Here is a 19,219-nt window from a genome sequence, read left to right as displayed (position 1 = left end):
TAACTTTATGTGCCATAAGAACTTATTAGTTGAATTTAATCGCCAAGTCACTTGTATTGTTGGGTCAAATGGAAGTGGTAAATCGGCTATAATGGTGGGAATTGGGGTGGTTTTTGGGGCTAAAGCCAGTGCTATGGATCGTGGTGGGTCTTTAAAAGGTCTAGTTCGGGCGGGAGAGAGTGGAGGTACTATCAAAATTCAGATAAGAAATTCAGACTATCGAGTGGCTGAATTTGGCCAAACAATTACAGTTGAGAAAAGGCTGTATACTGATGGTCCCACTCGCTTACGGATCTTAAGTGAATCTGGGGTAGTACTAGGCCGGACGTTTGAAGACTTACTTTTACTTATGGAACACTTCCGGATTAGTGTCAAGAACCCAGTTTCGTTTTTAACGCAAGATCAATCAAAACAGATCTTAAGGGCTGGAACGCCTAAAGGTCTTTATCGATTCTTCAAGGCCGGTACAGATATTGAAGATACGGAAGAAATGCATCAGAAGAATCAAATCAGTGTGCAGAAGATGCAAGAAGCTATTGTGCAAGCCGAGAAGAAGCATCTTTATGCCCAGAAGAGTTTAAAATCAGTAGAAACAGCTCTAGAGATAAGTAATTCTATTCTTAAGATAGAATCAGAACTAGATAAGCTTAAAGTTGAAAAGGAATGGGCCGATACACTAGCTAAGGCCGAAGAGAAACAACAAAAGGAAAGAGAGAAAGAATCAGTTTATGCCAAGTACGTCCAGCACTCTAAGACCAAAGAAACCATCTTACAACAGATTGCCGAAACCAAAGATGAAATTGGAGCCAAAACCACTGAATGGCGGGAAAAACGGAACCAAGAACATACTCATCGTGCTCAATTAGAAGAACAACTCGTGAAAGAACGCAAAAGAGAAGCAGAGATAAGACGGGAAATCGAGTACTTCCACTATGAAATAGATAAGGCCTCTAAAAACATTACCCGAATTGAAGGTATTCTTGGCATTGAGAACAATACAACTTCTGCCCAAACAATTGAAGAACTAGAACGCAACAAGGAAACTCATCAAATCGCTCTTAAGGACCAAGAGAAGAAACAAGTCGAACTTGAAATCAAAAAAGCCCAAGTAATCATTAGTATAGATAAGAAAAAAGCCGAAATCAGAACATTAGAACAATATACTGCTAAAAAGACTGAAGCCCTTCAGGCCTGCCAAAACTACAATCCAATCAACTACTACGGCCCAGCCATGGCTAAAGCTATTGCTACTATTAAAGCCCAAGGTATTCCTGCTATTGGTCCCCTTGGTTTAAGTATTGTCATTAAAGATGAGAAGTGGTCCCGAGCAGTAGAAGCCGCTCTTGGTCAATCTGTTTATGGGTTTATTGTGCATACACAGACGGCTAAGTCCGAGTTAGAGAAAGTCTTTCAACTAGCCGGTGTAACTAAGTACCAGATCTACATTACTCAGCCACAAGAACAACGGCAGCACGATTGCATTCTAGCTAAGGCCCAAAGAGCGGCTAAGGAAATAGAAGGTCGGGCCGGTACAGCTGGTAGTTCCCAAATATGTACAGTTCTTTCCCAAATCGACCGGACGCCCACCCTTATTATTGAGCAGCTAATTATTCTCCTGGGAATAGAAAGACTAGGTTTAGTACAAGATCGTGGAGTTGGTTACTCAGTCCTTCAGAAAAGAGCAGGGTATGATGCTATCTTTACACAAGAAGCAGATAAAATCCAGTATATTGGCCGGAGTCTTAGTGATATGCGCTGTCTTTTGAAAGATAAACGACTTTTAGTTTCACAAGATCAGATAAGTGAATTAGATAAAGAAATCAAAAACTTACAAGTTCAAAAGTCCAATCTCTACCAAGAGTACACTACTATTCAACAAGAACAAGAAGTCTTCTCAGCCGATCTAGTTAAAATCCGTAATACTCAAAACCAACTCTTATCAGAAATCTCACGTACTAATGAACTCATTAAAGAGAAAAAGCACTTACTAGCTGATGACCTTTCCATTGAACACTCAGCTCTAGTTGAAAAGCGTAAACAAGCTCTACTACAGATTAAATCAATTGAACAAACCCATGCTGAAGTCCTTACTAAGATAAGCACACTTGAATCCAATTCACAATCAGCCGCCCAAATCTGTACGCAAACCCAACAGACTTACGAACTGTCCTTTGAAAAGGAGCAGAAGGCCCTACGCGCGAAAGAAGAAAGTCTCTTGCGGCAACTCCAATCGACTGAAAGTGCTGCACTAGCTTGTAAGAAGGAGATCGATTTATTAGAACAACATACAGCTGCTTTGGAAAAAGAGCACTTAACACAACGGGCTAATTCTCTCTCTCTTTCTCAGGGCCAAGTACTTAATCCGAGTAAGAGTTCAGCTGAGATAGATAAAGATCTAATTACACTGCAGGCTAAATTATCTGCCTTTTCTTCTGAAGTGGAGATTTCTGCTGATTTAATTGATAAGAAAGATAGTTTAGTAGCTGAAATCAGTAAATTAGAAGGGATTATTACTAATAATCGGCTGGAGGTTGATGAAATAGCTCAATGGACAGAAAAACGTATTCAGATCCGCGAGCAAATGCTTAAAGAAATGAGTGAATATGCGGCTGGACAGTTTGCTGCCCTTATGGAAATGCGTGAATATCAAGGATCTCTTATCTTTAATCATCAATCTGAAGAACTAGAAATCAAAGTTCATACGGCTGAAGGGAGTCGAGGTAACAAGAACCTACTTAGTGGGGGAGAAAGGTCTTTTTCCGGGATTTGTTTCCTTCTATCTTTATGGCGACTTCTTTCTTCGCCTTTTCGGATCTTAGATGAGTTTGATGTTTTTATGGACGGTCTTAATCGCAAAGCTGCTCTTCATTTGATTGTAGAGACGGCTAGAGATTTACCTTCTCAAATCATTCTTATTACTCCTCAAGGTGTTCCTGATCTACCTTCTGATCTTTGTCAAATCATTTCTCTCAAACCCCCGGCCAAGTAAACCATCACTATCTCACTATCTATCTTGTTACATTGCTATCTAAATCTTATCTTAATAATAAACTAACTAAGTCTTATCTAATACTATCTAAATACTAACTAAGTCTTATCTAATACTAATTCTATTAAATACATTCCTTGATACTAACACCGATACCTTTTATTAGATAAATATAGTTGAGTGTGTATGACGTCATATTGGGTTAGTATTAGTTTAGTATTAGTGTTGGTGTTGTGTTAGTATTGTGTTGGTATTGTGTTTGTGTTAGTTTAGTACTAAGTAGTGTGCACTAAGTATTGAGTGACTTGCCAGCAATTAAGTTGATCGTATTGATATTATGATGGTATTGAGTTAGTAGTCGTATGCCAGCACTACATAATACTACATCTAGAACGCCTACTACCACCACTACTATCCTTATCTTTAGCAATGTTACATCTAAAACACCTATCACTCTCACTACTGCTACTACTACTACTATCCTTATCTTTAGCAGTGTTACATCTAAAACATCTAGCAACATTACTACTACTACTATCACTACTACTACGACTACCAACTCCACTCAGTAATACCAATAAAGAACACAGGCCAAGACCCATCCGATAAACCATAACTACACTCCTACCTTTACCTATTTTAAGATAAGACATACTTTTCAAAAAACAACCCAATACTAACCCAATCTAAGTACAAACTTATCTCCCCAATAAGTGATAAAAAGCACCTTAATTATGAAATCTCAAAAGAACAATTACAAGTAAGTACGACTAAACCAAGTTTATTTCCAATACCTTAAGCACATAAGTATACCCTATACCTATCTGATAAGTAAATTTAACAACTTATTAATGGAAGATCTTCTTATGCACCAAAGTAATCAAGTGCTGCATAGTATTCTCACTCATAAGTCGTTCTGCTTCAGCTAAAATCCGCCGACGAACATCAACTTTACCCACCGACTCTATCTCCTTACTCTCCTCCGCCACTGCCTTCTCCTCCTCTATCCGCTTAGCAAAAGCAACTCCTAACTCCTTAATCATCTCCCGTTTCTGTTGCGCCTGTCTAGTGAACTTCTCAACATTATCCATCTTTAAACAGTCAGCCCAAGTCTTCTTATGTAAACTCATCAGCATATTCTCTTCTAACTCACTCTTCTTATACTGAATGTTCAAGGAGTAGTAATGTCTGTTCAATCCGTGCAACATACTGACTAGAGTTGGTTTGTTTAAGTATCCTATGTTAGAAGTGACTTGTCTAGCCTCTACTCCAGTGATTGATTTCTGCATAGAGATTAATCGGAAGGCATCAATTACTACTTTACCTTTAACACTTTGAATAGGATCAATAACAACAGCTACTGCTCTTTTTGATAATTGTTCAAATCCTGATTGAGTATTCATATCTACACTTGATAACCAACAACCAAAACCAGGATGTGAATGGTACCAGCCAACTACACTCTCTCCTCTACCTGTTATTTTAAGCATATCCATCATTTTAGTTTGAAAGACTGGATCTACTGCTTCTACACTAACACCAGTACCACTTTGAGGCATAGCAAAGACATCTGAAACTTTGATTGTATAATCATCAACAAACTCTCCTAACATTAAGCCCATGACTTCCATAGGTACTCCAGCTCGGCCATGTTTTAACATCTTTATCAGAGCTAGTGAAGAAATCTGAATTGTTTCAGCTGCATCTGGAGTGTATGAATCATCGGCAAATCTTGCTTGGTCCCACATATACACTAACAAACAAAATTTTAGGCTCATATAGAGATAGTGTTTGGTTGGGTTGTGTTTGGATTGAGTTTAGTTGGATTTGGATTAGTTTAGTTTGATATTGGTGTTGGTTTAAGTTAAGTTGGATTTAGTTTGGGTTAGTTTAGATTAGTTTGGATTGGATTTAGTTGGGATTGGGTTTAGTTTAGATAAGATAATACTTACTTTAGATAATACTTACTTTAGATAATACTAACTCTATACTAACTCTATACTAACTCAATACTTACTTTAGATAATACTAAGGTAATAATAAATGTTGGATTATAATCAAGTGGTTTATTCGATTTGGATATTGGTTGGGTCGGTTGGGTCTAAAATGCACTGGTCGGTTTCCTTTTGGAAATCGTTCTTATTTTCTGGGGTTTTGAGATAGCTGTAGTAGATATATTTGGCTTCTTGGGGCTTTGGTTGATCTGGGGAAAGTTGGAGATTGGGATTTGTGATGAAAGTACTGTCATTGTTAGGAGCAGTATTTGTTGTTGGTGCCTCTACAAGCATACAGAATAGTCGGTTATCTCCTTGCCCACGGCATAATGGGCATACAATCGTCTGGCCTAGAAAGAGAAATGGACAACTAGCACAAAGTGGATGGCCACAGCTGAGATAGCAAAGTATTGAATGATCTTCTGCTTCACCTTCTAATTCAACTTCCAATTCATCTTCTAATTCACTTTCCTTGTTATCTTCCAATTCATCTTCCGCTTCACCTTCCAACTCATCTTCCAATTCACTCTCCTTGTTATCTTCTAATTCATCTTCTGCTTCATCTTCCGCTTCACCTTCCAATTCACCACTACTATCGTCGTTCTTTGGTTTCCTCTTCTCTTCTTCTTCTAACATCTTCACTGTGGCTGCTAGGCTATCTCTCAAGGCTTTTGAAAGATTGGGACTTTGAAAACACACTGGGCACTCAATAGGACTGCAGTGCCCTTTCATATAGCGGGCAAATAGGTGAAGAGGTGTCATTATTGTAGGACTTTCGCGAGCTAGCAGAAGAATCTGGGGTAGCATTTTATAGCTTAGCGTTGTAATGTAGGGTTTGAGGTCGCCTGAATCGGCTGGTCTGATGATCTGGTACTTGTTGCCTTGCAACTCAATTACTGAAGAGTTCGTTAATTCGTCGTTGGTCGTAACAATCTGGAAAGTGCCTAAATTACCTAGCACATATCTTTGTGAAAGTAATAGATCTCGTGCATCTTCTGGCACTTTAATATTGGCAAGTTGTAGATTGGATGTTTCAATAAATCGGCTATGCAGCCAATGAAGAATAATTGTTAGGCTGGTTTGGGTTAGTAATTGGCCATCATTGAAGAATAATAACAACCTTTCGGCGGCAGTCTTTTCGAGACACTTGGCACTTTCTCCTGATGGGTTGGGTTCTTCTGTGCGTTTGGCACGACGGCGAAGTAAATCGGCTTCTAAGTCTTTGAGATTGATACTATAAAATACCAAAAGCTCGTCATCATCTGAGATGGGCATTCTGGCCTTTAGACAGTAGGCTCGTATTTTATCTTGGCGGCTTTGGTACTTAGCTATTAGACGAGTGACATAAGTATCAAAAGGAATGGCTTCGTATTGAATTTTCAGCTCAGCCAACGTGGCTAAGATTTCAGCATACTCCCTAACATCGACATTCTCCAGTTGTAAGGTCAATTTGTCAAGTCCAAGATTCGTTTGCTTTTCGTCTTTCCTTGCCGCTACATAGTTGAATAAGAAGGAGTCCTTGATTTCTCCTGTTTTCTTGTAGTGCACATAGCTCTTCACTTCATCTAGACCCAAGAAGTCGTTGAGCACAAGTTTGAAAATCATACTGCCTATAGGTCGGGAGAGGAGTTCGATTATGGCAAGGTTTGTGCGATGCTGGTTCAGAATATACACTTCCACGAGCTTAGTAAAGAAATGATTAGTTAGCATCCAATAAACAAGATGTTCGTCAACATTATCTAGCACCAAAGTATCAATGATAAACATGTACGGAATGGTATCAGGAAGAAGACATAATGGTGGAGCCTGGCCTAAAATAGTGTTGTTTGGATTGGTACTACGGACATTTATGATTCTAAGCGTTCGAGCCTTAAGGTCTTGGAATAGGCCTAGCATTTTGAGACAAGTCGGGAGATGCATATCATTGGGTTTTTGCGTGCCGATAATTTCGATCTCGTTGTACTGTATATGCTGGCAAAGGCGGACATTTTCGTCTTTGGCTTGTTCCTGTTCTCTCCGGCTGAGAAGATATGCAAGTCGGATGATGACTGTTTCTGGCATTATCCATCCAGAAATACTAAGTCCCTCGCCGCTGCATTTGACTAAACCCAAGCCTCTAGTATCTGGTGGTATATTGGTTATCGCTTTGATTAAATAAAGGTAGAACATAGTGTTATACACATCATTCCGTCCTTTCTGATAATAGACTTGGGTTATTTCGGCTGCGACTCCATAGTTGGCACAGGCTTCTTGGTTGTAGCATTTGTTGTAGTATTCGGCATGGCCACAACCTGCTAAAGGCGGAATCTTCGTAAGAACACACTCGGCCATAATCATGGCTTTTGCTGGTGGAGTAGTTGGCAGCAGTTGATCGGTTAACCTTGGATCTCGAACAGGGGGAAGAGTGCCTATGATCCTATTCACCTGAATTTGAGTGGAATTATTCCGGCCCAGACGCTGAAGAAGTGACCATGGTGCTTCTAGAGATATTGTACTGCTCCCATTACCAGTGGGATCTTCAAGACCAACAATCTCATTTAAAGTGTCCGTTGGTTCAATAACAATTTTACCGCATTTGACACTCTGAGCTTGCCAGAGATCTTTTAAATCAATCCTAGTCGGCATATTACTACGCAATATGTATAGGGTGTACCCAGGCTTTAACGGCAATTGGCTAGCGGGATGGAGTAGCGTACTTAAAGTCCACGGCAAAGAGATACTTGTGATTGGCCGCATCATGGCAATACCAGACCCAATTAGATCAATACTATCACCCATACCCACAAACACCACTTTAAACGCTAATGTATATTCAGCATGTTGAATTGTGTTTAATGCCTCACAAACACTCACTTTCTTATAAGTATCTCTGCACACTTGTCCTGCAGCCGGATTGGACTCCATCGAAATCATCATCGTAATACAATCAACCATATTAATAACTCGAGATAAGATTCGCATATTTTCCATCGAATTAGCCCCATTGTTGTTGTCAATGTGAATCGTGATTTCTTTCACCTTAATAACAGCAATCCGGCGAAATAGTTCTATCGCCTCTTGTTTATCCGATTTACTAGCCCACGACGGCACTCGAAACTCAACCGAAATGTCTTCAGCCTTTACAACACACACTGGCGTATTTGTCGACACTTCAACCCCGCCCAAACTTGGATCCAGGTCTAATGTAGACCTTTGTTCAGTTGGCGGAGTATATGCCGTCACAGTTAAGGTAGCAGCACGACTCGAAAAGTTAAATCCATGTTTGTCTAGTTGATCTGAAGTTATACTGTTTATATCAAAGCGACTGTGCCGATGCGTCCTACGCAATAACTTATTCCGATGAGACAAACGCCTACGCGATGTTCCAGCAACGCTATCCATTAAGTCCAATAAAGACCACAATACAATAACAAGCAACCACTTAGTCACTTTCAATCGACAAGGCCTATTCATGCAGACCGCACTATCTAGCTTTAGATAAGGCATGCAATGAAAAACCAGCACAAATTTATCTACACAATAGTTGATATTTTCAAACCCCTTCTTAAGTTACCACCATCCCCCTAACACCACTACTCTACTTGATCTACCACGACCAATTAGCCCAAGATGAATTCTATCTCCTGCCCACTGGGTCTATCTATTATAGAAGTCTCAAATTAAGTAAACTCGCAATGATTCTCCTTCCAAACTCAATCCCGCACTAATCCATTTCAACCCCCAACTAACTCTACTGCAATAGAAGGGGTAAGTCTCAGACCATTAGACTAATTATTAAACCATTAGACTAATCCGATATCTTATCTCAAACTCAACAGCATGCCATCAAAAAGACTTATCTTCAGTTTAACCGCTTTTTATGAACATAGTTTTATCTCCCAAACCAACACTAACTCAATACTAATCCATTTATACTGTAATAGTTCTAATTTATATCATATTCTTTATCTCCTATTTACTTCCAATTTCAAAGCTATCTTACTTCATCTAATCCAATTACTCCCCCACTCCCCTAATCTTCAACTCAATACTAAACCCAATCCAATCCAAACCCAACCCAATACAATACAAACTCAACTTAATCTAACTCTAAAACCAGAATAAATCCATATCTTTTTACAATAGGAAGACTTCTAGTTTCTTTTAAGAAAAGTCATGTCTAAGATTACACACTACAATTCAAAAGAGCATATCAGAAGTTTATCATTAAAAGATCAAGTTATTTGGTTTAAAACCAACGCTAACACACTAACTCAATCCGATCTACAACAATTACTTCCCGAAATCAATGTCCACAAGTACTTTCCACCCAATACCACCATATCTAACACATCACATAATACCACCACTACATCTAACACAACACCCAATACCACCACAACTAACACAACACCCAACACCAACACCAATTCAATCAAACCGCCTGTTTATTTAGCCTGTCTTGAAAAGGAAGTCTTATACCCCAGCAGTTACACACGCACGGCCTTACAAGATCTCATCCAGATCATAATCCAAACTGCAACTACTCAAGACTTACTTTACCTTCACCAAACCATTTCACAAACTTTGATAACTTCTTTTACTCATCAGTACTCCGAAGAGTACGATCGCTGGCTAGTTCTAATAGCCATCAAACTTCTATCTACTAATTACGACCATCTTCACCGCCTCACTTACTTCTCCACTATCACCACCCGAATCAAAACATCCATCTCTACCTTCCGCGATCGAACAATCATTCTCAGTGATTACATCACCAACCAAGAACTCACCCACCAATCACCCGAATCCACTTACTTCTGCAACGATATTCCCATCTCCATCCAAGTCGAAGAACCCACCACCGACCAACTTTCCCCAGAAACCATCCCCACCCCCTCCATCACTACTCTCAATGAGTACTACCAAACCATCAGCCAACCATCCTTCACCCAACTCAACCCACCAGAACAACAAGCCATTCTCCAAACTATCCACTCCCTCCTCCCTACCACCGCACCCACACGTCTCCATAAACTCGCCCTCCCCATTCTAGAAGTCCTTATCTCACTTAGTACTCCACCCGCCCTCTCTCTTATCACCCATCTTCTCGCCACCCACGATCTAGCTCTAATCGCCCTCAACCAAGCCTACAACCGCAACAAGTACTCCTTCTACACCAGACACCTCCTTATAACTGCCTTAATCCTTATCTCACCTAAATTACGTCCTGATATCTGCCAAAAAATCAAAAAAACGCTTATCTCAAACTCAGATCATTTTTCAGAAGAAGACCAAAGATTAGGCATTGACCAACTACTCCAAACACTCCAATAAACATCGTATAATTAGCCCAGCTATCCTCATTTTTTATTTGCCTTGTATGGAACTAGAAAGGGCTATTGAAGCCACCCAAGAAGGCGAGTCGTCCCTCTCAGCCGAAAGATTCATTTTTGACCATTTAGATAGTGCCATTAGATACATCGGATTTATTGATTATAAAGAAGGCCCTAAATCACGTAAGATATCGACTATAGAAGCCCTCAAAAGTGCCTTTGTTTACAAACACCTCGCCAAGAAGCTCTGTACACCCACTTATCTCTTCCTTCTTAAAGACATTAAGCACAATTCAGCGACCAAACGTATTCCAGATAGTCTAACGGAAATGAGTTATGAAATCTATGCCGAGTCTATCAAAACACTACTGGAATACTATCCACAAGATACTATCAATATTTTGACTCGACCAGAATCACCATGTTTTTTAAGCGCTCTACTTAAATCTAGTGATTCATCCCATATTATTGATATGTTTCCCTGTTTCTTTTCTTTATCTAATCAAACATTTCACCAATGGATTGATTTGCTTATCTCCAAAAATTTTGTTGATATGATCTTTCAGTATCTCCATCGCGCTCAAAAACAAGGTAAAGAGACTCAAAGTCTTTTTAAACTTCTTTATCTTCTTATCTCATTCACAGCTAATATTTTTAAACGTGAATTTATTACACGTTCCGATCTTAACTATACTTGTTTTTATCAACAAATCTTATCTTATCTTAAACCTATCTTATCTACAGTTTTTCAAGATAAAGATTCAATCAACCGAACGGCTGCTTTAGAAGTCATTCGTGAAATTATCAAAACAACCGAGTACTTACCCAAAGAAGCAGCTCCTTTCCCTCTCCTTCTAGCCGCTCTTGCTGCCACCCCTACCTTTAGCCATTTCCAAGCCAATCAACAAACTCCTGATGTTCTGCTACGGGTACTTATTCTTATCAATACTATCACTCGTTGTATCAGATTTAAGACTCAGACTTTACTTCTCTTCTTTCAAGAGACACACTTCCTTAAGTACTTAATCCACTATCTTTATGCGGCTAATACGCATACTTTAACCAATGAAGTCTGCAGTTTACTTAACGAGCTTATCTATACAGGTAAGCTTTTCTATCGCCAAGCTTTAATTGAGATAGGCCATGAAGTAAGAGCTTTAGAGTTCAGTAAGCCAACTCAACTCTTCTCTAACTCATTACAAAGATATACACCACATGTATCTATCTTAGATAGAATTACACCAGCTATTCTTATTCTTTATCGACTTTATACATCTGCTATCTCTGAAACAAAAACAGTGACTACTCATAAATCTAATCCTAATTCCTCACTATCTTTAAAAAGATTCACAATTATTGATCAATCAACTGAGATATATCAACTAGCCCAAGAGCTATCTTTCTTTCATAATGCCAAATTTCACTGGTATCGCATCAACCGTATCTTAGAGCATGAAAAGCGACTGACTCTTAATTACATTCGAGATCCCCCTGAAGTCATTCTTAACTCCGAGCAGTTTGCACGATACTTCTGTGATTACATTTCATCTACTCTACCAGACTATCCACCATCTCTTCTCTAAGCCCTACAATCTTATCTAGTTAGTTCCAGTTGATTTAATCTTAAATTGTTATCTTATCTACTTAGTTAACAACTCAATACTAACTCAATTTAACAACAGCTTAATCTAATAGAATACATATCTTGATTTATTTACCACTTAATTTGTTATCTATTTCTTAGGCTAGTTTATTCTTATCTTATCTTATCTAGTTAGTTAACTTATTCTTATCTAGTTAGTTAACTTATCTCAACTTAATTCAACTTAATACTTATCTAAATCAAAATCTCAATCTCAACTCAACTCAATGCATATCTTATCTGATCTAGTTAGTTAACTTATCTCAATACTTATCTAAATCTCAAATCAACTCACTACTTATCTAAACCAAAATCAACATCAAAAATCAAAATCACAATCAAAATCTAAATCAAAATCAAAAAGCATAACTTATCTCAATTTAATCTAACTTAAACTCAAAGACAGGCCCATCACCAGCGACTATCTTTTTCTCTCCCAAATCAACATTAAACTTGTACATGCACTCACTCTGTTCTTCTTTCACACCCGGCCCATTACTACGACTAGCAGTTCCAGCTAAAGGACTAATTAAACCATTAAATAAGTTACTACTTTGCTTATCTAAAGTATTACTTTGCTTATCTAAAGTGTTACTTTGATTAGATAAGCTACCACTTAGATTGTTAGATAAGTCGTTAGATAAGTTACCACTTAAGTTGTTACTTTGATTAGATAAGTTACCACTTAGATTGTTGTTTTGATTAGATAAGTTACCACTTAAGTTATTAGATAAACTCCTATCTAAATTGTTAGATAAACTCTTATCTAAATTGTTATTTTGCTTATCTAAACTCTTATCTAAGTTACTACTTTGAGATAACAAATTATTATCACTTAATTTAACAATCTCTTTAGCACTAGACCCACCAACTGTCCCTGAACCACTCGTAGTACTACCCAGACCAGGCAACAAAGCAAGAGAATCTCCAGTGATTGTATCAGTACTACCACCCACATAACCCAATACTTCCCCCGTACTTAATTGATCACTTCCAACTCCTAATCCACCAACCACCTCTTCACTACTTACTCTACTACTTACTCTACTACTACTACCCATACTACTACTAACTCTACTACTACCCACTCTACCCATACTTACCCCAGTTGAACATCTAAATAACATCCTTAGGACTTCTCTTACCTCCTTTTCATCCATCAGTCCCTCTTTCTTCCGGAAGAATCTCACTAGAACTCGATACCCCATCTTTAAACCCACTAGACTCGTCTTTAAACTAACTCCATTTAATTTTAAGCCAACTGCACTCATAACTATTCTTCTTAAAACTTTTATTTATCCCCTGTTAGTAAATGGGTCGAATGCACAGCCAAGGCAAAGGAATCTCGGGTTCTACTACTCCCTATGTAAGAGATACCCCTAAGTGGTTAGATGCCAATGCAGAAGAAATAGAAAAGAAAGTTATTACTTATGCTAAGAAAGGTCTTTCTATCTCTGAGATAGGAACAATTCTTAGAGATGAGTACCAGATTGGACAGATGAAGTTCTTCTCAGGAATGAAGTTACTTTTCATTCTTATGAAGAACAACTTAGCCCCTGTTATTCCTGAAGACTTATCTTTCTTAGTTAAGAAGGCTATTAACATAAGAAAGCACTTAGAAAGCAACAAGCAGGATAAAGACTCTAAATATCGTTTGATTTTAGTGGAGTCAAGAATTAGTCGTTTAGCTCGGTACTATAAGGAGAAGATGATGATTCCGGCTAACTGGAACCCACCTTACCGGGCGGCCGTTAAAAGGAACAGTCGGCTTTAATAAATTGAGTTAAGTTAGTATGGTGTGGTTAGTATTGGAGTTGCTATTTGGAATGTTAATTTTTGGAGTACCCCCTGTTATTATGTCTCGAGAAGGAGGAAAGAAGAAGCCTTTGAAGCAGCCTAAGAAGCAAGACAGAGAAGAGACGGAAGATGACCTACTCTTCCGGGAAAGACAGAAGGAAAAGAAACTCTTAGATGAAAAGGCTAGAGAAGAACACTTGGCTAAACTTAACGGTAAGAACAAGAAGAAATAAACTACAATTTGATTTCATTGCGTTGTGTTGTGTTATATTACTAGTACTATTAAGTTATGGTAACCTATTTATAGTTGAGAAAAATAACCATTTCCTTTTTGGGCGGTTATGTTAATATAATAGAGTTCGCAATATCTATATAAGGGATTTCCTTATTTGGTAGTAATATAATAAAGTTCGCAACAGTATTTCCTTATTGAGTAAGGTTTTTAATATAATAAAGTTCGCAATACTCTTTCCTTATTGGGTAGTGTTTTAATATAATAAGGTTCACTAAAGTATAAATAGGGGGAGTGAAGTAGAGTGAAGTGGAGTGGAGTGAAGTGAAGTAGAGTGGAGTAGAGTAAAGTGAAGTAGTTTAAAAGTTTAATAACTTAATGTTTTATTAAGCAGAGGAGGTAACAACTTCTGGTGCTGCTGTTTTTTCTTCGGCTACTACTTTCTTACCGTAGATAGTACCGAAAGAAGATTTAGAGATAACTTCTATCTCTCCAGTCTTAACTACTTCATCTAGAATCTGTTTAGCTAAAGAGTTAGAGAAGTTGTGTTTAGAAGCTAAGTTAGAAGGAGTAACTACAGTCATATTAACTACTTCTTTCTTTACTTTACTAAAGATCTCTTCATCAAGTATTACATTCTTAAGTACTTTCTCTTTAGTAGTGGTTTTAACCCACTTCTTCTGGTCCTTTTTCTTAGTAGACTTATCAGTTGGTTTCTTTTGTGTCTTAGAATCGACCTTCTTAGCTGCCATGGGCTAAAAAGTAAAAAAGTGTATAAATTTGCTAATCTAATAAATTGAGTTAAGATTAAGTTGAGTTGAGTTAAGATTGGGTGGGGTTGGGTTGGGTTAAGATTGGGTGGGGTTGGGTTGGGTTAAGATTGGGTAGAGTTGAGTTGAGTTAGGTTGGGTTGAGTTAGGTTGAGTTGAGTTTTGAAAATAAATAGATAAGATAAGTACTAATATGTTGTTAAGTAGTAGATAAGATAAGATAAGTAGTGGTAAGTTTTTGAAAGAGGTAGTAGATAAGATAAGAATTGGTAAGTTTTGAAAATAAATAGATAAGATAAGTATTAATAAGTTGTTAAGTAGTAGATAACCTAAACTTAACCAACTCAATCTAATCTAATACTAACTCAATCTAATTGGTGGATAAGTGGTGAGTGGTTGGTGGGTGATATGTGATTGGGGTAGGAGTAGGAGTAGGAGTAGGGGTGAATACTTGATGTTGGGTTGGGTTGGGATTGGTTATTAGGGATCAGTGATGGTGGTAGTGATGTTGATCTATTAAGTGTTAAAGCTTGGAGTGAATGGATGGGAGATGAGCTCTAGTGGAGATAGTAGACGTAAAGGTGAAGAAAGAGTAGAAGTTGGTCGGAAGTCAAATGATGATGGGGAATGGAAGGGTTGGTTTGGGTGGTTTACGGAGTTGATGGATGAAGAAGAGAATATGCTTTGGGAAGATGGATATGGAGCTGCTCTTTTGATATACTGGATACTGAATTGGGTAATGCTTTGTTCTTTTGGGTTTATGAATCTACCTGATGGTGTCTTCTTAAAGGATGCTGGATGGATTGGGTTGGTTTCTTGGATGATCTCGTCTTTACTAGGAATATACATGTTGTTGCACTTCATTAAGGGAGTTAAGGCGATGGGGTATCGGTATCGGGCGGGTGTAAGATTGCGAACGGGTGGGTTCTTTAGTACACTTGGGTATTACTTGAGTTGGTGGTTTTGGGGTCTACTAACTGGAGGTATAGCTAACAATACGGTTTATCATGGTTTGCTTCATGTGTCTGGAGTTAAGTTTTTGATTGCACTGATGGTTTTGATAGGGATACTGGGTATACTGAATATAGCTTTGATCTGTTGGATACTGGCTAAGCCGGTTAATAGTAAGACGCAGCAACGAGGACATAATGTTGGAGTAGTTAAACACGGTCTGGACTTAGTGTTGATCTTTGGACTGCTTGGTTCTTATGTTATAGCTATTATTAAGCCAGAATTCAGACCAGAATTAGCACCAGGCTCCGTATAGATTGGTTAAGTTGAGTTGAGGTGAGGTGAGTTGAGATAAGATGAGATGAGATAAGATGAGATGAGATGAGTTGAGATAAGATAAGATAAGATAAGAAACTATCCAATAAACTATCGTTAGATCTGGTTGAATTGTGATTTTGATTTTGAGATAAGATGGGGTTAAGTTGAGTTTTGATTTGGAGATAGACGGTTGTTGATTGGTGAGCAGAGTGATTAGATATTAGGAGATCGTAAAATTTGCGAGTTAATGTCAATCAAAGTGACGCAACATATGTCCAAAAGTGGTAATCAAGATACAAAGAAGAGTAAAGTGGACTTATTGGACGCAAATGGGATGCCAATTGAGGAAGAAGTAGTGATACAATCGGAATTGGCCTTGAAGACTAGGTTTGAGTCCTTTGTGACGGTAATAGATGAAGAAGAACAGTGGCTTTGGAAAAGAAGCTTTGGAGCACTCATTGTCCTGGAATGGGCTATGTTGTTAATGATGCTGCACATGTTATTTGAGAGTAGTGGAGCTTGGGAGAAGAATATGCAGACTAATACGATGTTTGGCTGTTTAGCTTTAGCAGTGGGAATACTTGGAGCTGTTTATATTCTCTTACAGATGATTAGAGGGTTTAAGGCCCTATCGTATCGGCGGCGACTAATGAGGGAGAAGGGTTATGGTTGGAAGGGAGTAATAGGATATTATGCTCGGTACTGGGCTTGGGGCTTATTGGGCGGATTGCTTGGATTTGGGTTGCTTAATGGGTTTCAGTTGATTGGTGGTGCAGGAGGACTAGTGCCTTATGTATGTGCTATGGCAGTGTATTTAATGGGATTGGTAGGACTTATTTGGCGATTGCTGGTTACGGCAGGGAAAGATAAATGCATAGCTGAAAGGCGGGGATACCAAGCTGCGATAGCTAAACATTTGGTAGAGTTAGTGCTAGTTGGCCTGATTATTAGTGTATGTGCTATGGCGATAGCTACTCCGGAATTGCGTGCTGACTTGAAGCTGACTCTATAAGAGTAAGCTATTGGGTTGAGTTTGGGTTAAGATTGAGTTGAGTTAAGTACTGGATTGGGTTGGTGTAGGAGTTAAGAAGATACCAATAAATGGAGTTAAGTATTTGGGTTAGTGTTTGGATTTCAGTTTGGTGATATGATATTGGGGTTTGTATTGGGTTAGTGCTTTGATAGGTTAAGATATTCGGTTGAGCTTTGCTGGACTGGTTGGTGGAACTGTATTAGTGACCAAAACTGTTGGTTGATGAATTTCCTAAACGAGTAATTGGGCAGCCAACTATTTAATGAATTGGTCTTGGGTTGTGATGGAGAGGGTGAATCAGAATGAGAAACTAGATAGTGTGTCTGAGTATGCGGATTGGCCGTGGGATATAGTGGGCCGGGTGGTGGATCTAGTGGACTCGGAAAATAACCGCTTGAAAAGAGTGGGTTGGGGATTGTTTGGCTTGGAGTGGTTAGTATTCTTCTTTATGAGTACGGTGGCGGGGTTGGTTTGTGGTGTAGCTACACTTGCTAAGGTGTATGGAGATCATAAAACGAAATACTTGTTTAGCTTGTTTACTGGTCTTTGCTGGGCTTATATCTTGCTGCGTATTATTGGAGGTGTTCTGACCTTTAGGCATCGTTATCTACAGAATCTTAAACAGAAGGAAATGGGACTGGCAGATATAATTGCTGATTATACTTGGTATTGGGGGAAAGGTGTAGGATTGTTGCTGCTTAGTATTGGACTGGTGCTGGGGTGTTTATTGATTCCTGGTTACGGGGCTGCGATTGTTTATATTGTGGTTGCGACTGGTTATGCTTTCTTTAAGATAATCTTGATTGCTCGGCTCGGACAGAAAGCAAAGAAGACGTCTAATTGTTCTGATAAATCGGCTTATTTTGTAATGATGGGCATGTATGTTTTTGAATTAATCTTGCTGGTTCTTATTATTGTAGCATGTCTGTTGGCTTTGTGGCACCCAAAATATCTTGATACTTTGAGGTTTAGTGACGCTGACCGTAGCGAGATATATTTGAACTGGAAGAAGGCCAATGAATCATTTGGAGCACAAGGCTCGTAATAACCCAGCAATACTAACTTATACTAACCCAATACGAAGTCCATCTTAACTAATACTAACTCTATTAAAGACAAACCTTGAGATAAGTGTGGGTACCATTTATTGGGTTAGTATAGGCGTGAGTTGAAATAAGATGACGTCATATCGAATTGTAGATATGCAAAACCAAATTGGTCAAGGCAGCATGGTTATATTAAAGCTACGTGTTAGCAGCAGTGAGTACTAAGTAGTGAGTAGCGGGCCGGTAATCAGATTGAGCGTGTTAGTATTGGGTTAGTATTAGGCAGTGGTCGTCTGACAACATTACAATAACCCAATAAGGCGTTGAGACTAGATTTAAATCCAGACATAATACAACTACTTCTAACCCAATAAATATTGATGAATTTACTATCGCTTAGTAGCAATCGAGTTAATACTAACCCAATACATTACTACGTAGTCATAAATGCTTTAGGTTGAGTTGTGTTTATTAAAAGCAAGCCAGTTGTCTTCCATAATAGAACAGTAGGCCAGTAAGGCTAGTATTGCCTAGATTAACAACCAGTGCTTCTATTGGGTTAGACATAAACCGTTGTTGTTGCTGGCATAGACAAATCTGGTATCAAGAACTCTGGCCATTTCATTGGAATCAACAACATAATGTCATTCGATGCGCCGAGTGATTCTTAATCCAAGATAGACTAAACTAAGCGTGCCAACAACAATATCTAGAAGACTATCAGTTTGCCAAAAGTCAGGCAAATCAGAAATATTAACGGCAATGGCTATACCAATAATAGTTGCTATCAGTTCTTGTATGAGATGAAGTTCATTTAAGGGGAGTACTTTTTTGACTCGTTGGTACTCTGCTTTGTTGATATAATAACTGCCAATAGAGGAAAGATTAGGATTTGGCTATTTTCAAGTGTAAGCCTGAGCTTTTATCAAAGGATTTATTTAAACTAATTTTCATACTAATACTAACCCAATACTAATACATTACAATATCTACTTCATAAATTACCTAATAAGGAAATTTTCTGATGTATTTATAAACCTGAAAATTAAATAAACACGAGAGTTTAAATAACGGACTGAAGAAACAACTCCTTCATTAACCAATACTAAACCATGTCTATCTATAAAACCCC

General features: G+C 38.4%; 12 protein-coding genes across 12 annotated transcripts; 8 read left to right on the top strand and 4 right to left on the bottom strand.

The window, feature by feature from the left end:
* On the top strand, positions 1-2,989 carry NEHOM01_2163 (structural maintenance of chromosomes protein 6; the record flags this gene model as incomplete). The annotated part of the gene is made up of 1 exon (XM_051491041.1): positions 1-2,989. A coding segment is annotated over one exon (2,989 nt), but the record flags the coding sequence as incomplete, so codon positions are not given.
* An 848-nt stretch (positions 2,990-3,837) lies between these two features.
* On the bottom strand, positions 3,838-4,737 carry NEHOM01_2162 (26S proteasome regulatory subunit N11; the record flags this gene model as incomplete). The annotated part of the gene is made up of 1 exon (XM_051491040.1): positions 3,838-4,737. One exon carries the CDS (start codon positions 4,735-4,737, stop codon positions 3,838-3,840), a length of 900 nt encoding a protein of 299 aa, XP_051347000.1.
* A 318-nt stretch (positions 4,738-5,055) lies between these two features.
* Positions 5,056-8,469, bottom strand: NEHOM01_2161 (uncharacterized protein; the record flags this gene model as incomplete). The annotated part of the gene is made up of 1 exon (XM_051491039.1): positions 5,056-8,469. The coding sequence occupies one exon, from the start codon at positions 8,467-8,469 to the stop codon at positions 5,056-5,058; it is 3,414 nt and encodes a 1,137-aa protein (XP_051346999.1).
* A 669-nt stretch (positions 8,470-9,138) lies between these two features.
* Positions 9,139-10,299, top strand: NEHOM01_2160 (uncharacterized protein; the record flags this gene model as incomplete). Its single annotated transcript, XM_051491038.1, has 1 exon — positions 9,139-10,299. The coding sequence occupies one exon, from the start codon at positions 9,139-9,141 to the stop codon at positions 10,297-10,299; it is 1,161 nt and encodes a 386-aa protein (XP_051346998.1).
* A 46-nt stretch (positions 10,300-10,345) lies between these two features.
* Positions 10,346-11,881, top strand: NEHOM01_2159 (uncharacterized protein; the record flags this gene model as incomplete). Its single annotated transcript, XM_051491037.1, has 1 exon — positions 10,346-11,881. The coding sequence occupies one exon, from the start codon at positions 10,346-10,348 to the stop codon at positions 11,879-11,881; it is 1,536 nt and encodes a 511-aa protein (XP_051346997.1).
* Positions 11,882-12,320: 439 nt separating this feature from the next.
* Positions 12,321-13,211, bottom strand: NEHOM01_2158 (uncharacterized protein; the record flags this gene model as incomplete). Its single annotated transcript, XM_051491036.1, has 1 exon — positions 12,321-13,211. One exon carries the CDS (start codon positions 13,209-13,211, stop codon positions 12,321-12,323), a length of 891 nt encoding a protein of 296 aa, XP_051346996.1.
* A 50-nt stretch (positions 13,212-13,261) lies between these two features.
* NEHOM01_2157 (small subunit ribosomal protein S13e) lies at positions 13,262-13,714 on the top strand (the record flags this gene model as incomplete). The annotated part of the gene is made up of 1 exon (XM_051491035.1): positions 13,262-13,714. One exon carries the CDS (start codon positions 13,262-13,264, stop codon positions 13,712-13,714), a length of 453 nt encoding a protein of 150 aa, XP_051346995.1.
* A 52-nt stretch (positions 13,715-13,766) lies between these two features.
* Positions 13,767-13,970, top strand: NEHOM01_2152 (uncharacterized protein; the record flags this gene model as incomplete). Its single annotated transcript, XM_051491030.1, has 1 exon — positions 13,767-13,970. The coding sequence occupies one exon, from the start codon at positions 13,767-13,769 to the stop codon at positions 13,968-13,970; it is 204 nt and encodes a 67-aa protein (XP_051346990.1).
* A 385-nt stretch (positions 13,971-14,355) lies between these two features.
* NEHOM01_2156 (small subunit ribosomal protein S25e) lies at positions 14,356-14,721 on the bottom strand (the record flags this gene model as incomplete). Its single annotated transcript, XM_051491034.1, has 1 exon — positions 14,356-14,721. The coding sequence occupies one exon, from the start codon at positions 14,719-14,721 to the stop codon at positions 14,356-14,358; it is 366 nt and encodes a 121-aa protein (XP_051346994.1).
* A 568-nt stretch (positions 14,722-15,289) lies between these two features.
* Positions 15,290-16,006, top strand: NEHOM01_2155 (uncharacterized protein; the record flags this gene model as incomplete). The annotated part of the gene is made up of 1 exon (XM_051491033.1): positions 15,290-16,006. One exon carries the CDS (start codon positions 15,290-15,292, stop codon positions 16,004-16,006), a length of 717 nt encoding a protein of 238 aa, XP_051346993.1.
* Positions 16,007-16,255: 249 nt separating this feature from the next.
* NEHOM01_2154 (uncharacterized protein) lies at positions 16,256-17,020 on the top strand (the record flags this gene model as incomplete). The annotated part of the gene is made up of 1 exon (XM_051491032.1): positions 16,256-17,020. The coding sequence occupies one exon, from the start codon at positions 16,256-16,258 to the stop codon at positions 17,018-17,020; it is 765 nt and encodes a 254-aa protein (XP_051346992.1).
* Positions 17,021-17,324: 304 nt separating this feature from the next.
* Positions 17,325-18,086, top strand: NEHOM01_2153 (uncharacterized protein; the record flags this gene model as incomplete). Its single annotated transcript, XM_051491031.1, has 1 exon — positions 17,325-18,086. One exon carries the CDS (start codon positions 17,325-17,327, stop codon positions 18,084-18,086), a length of 762 nt encoding a protein of 253 aa, XP_051346991.1.
* Between the last annotated feature and the right edge of the window lie 1,133 nt (positions 18,087-19,219).

The sequence above is a fragment of the Nematocida homosporus genome (assembly GCF_024244095.1).
Source record: "Nematocida homosporus strain JUm1504 chromosome Unknown 2648, whole genome shotgun sequence".
Classification (NCBI taxonomy): domain Eukaryota; kingdom Fungi; phylum Microsporidia; genus Nematocida; species Nematocida homosporus.
The sequence above is the reverse complement of the archived record's forward strand: the minus strand, read 5'-3'. Positions and strand labels throughout refer to the sequence as shown.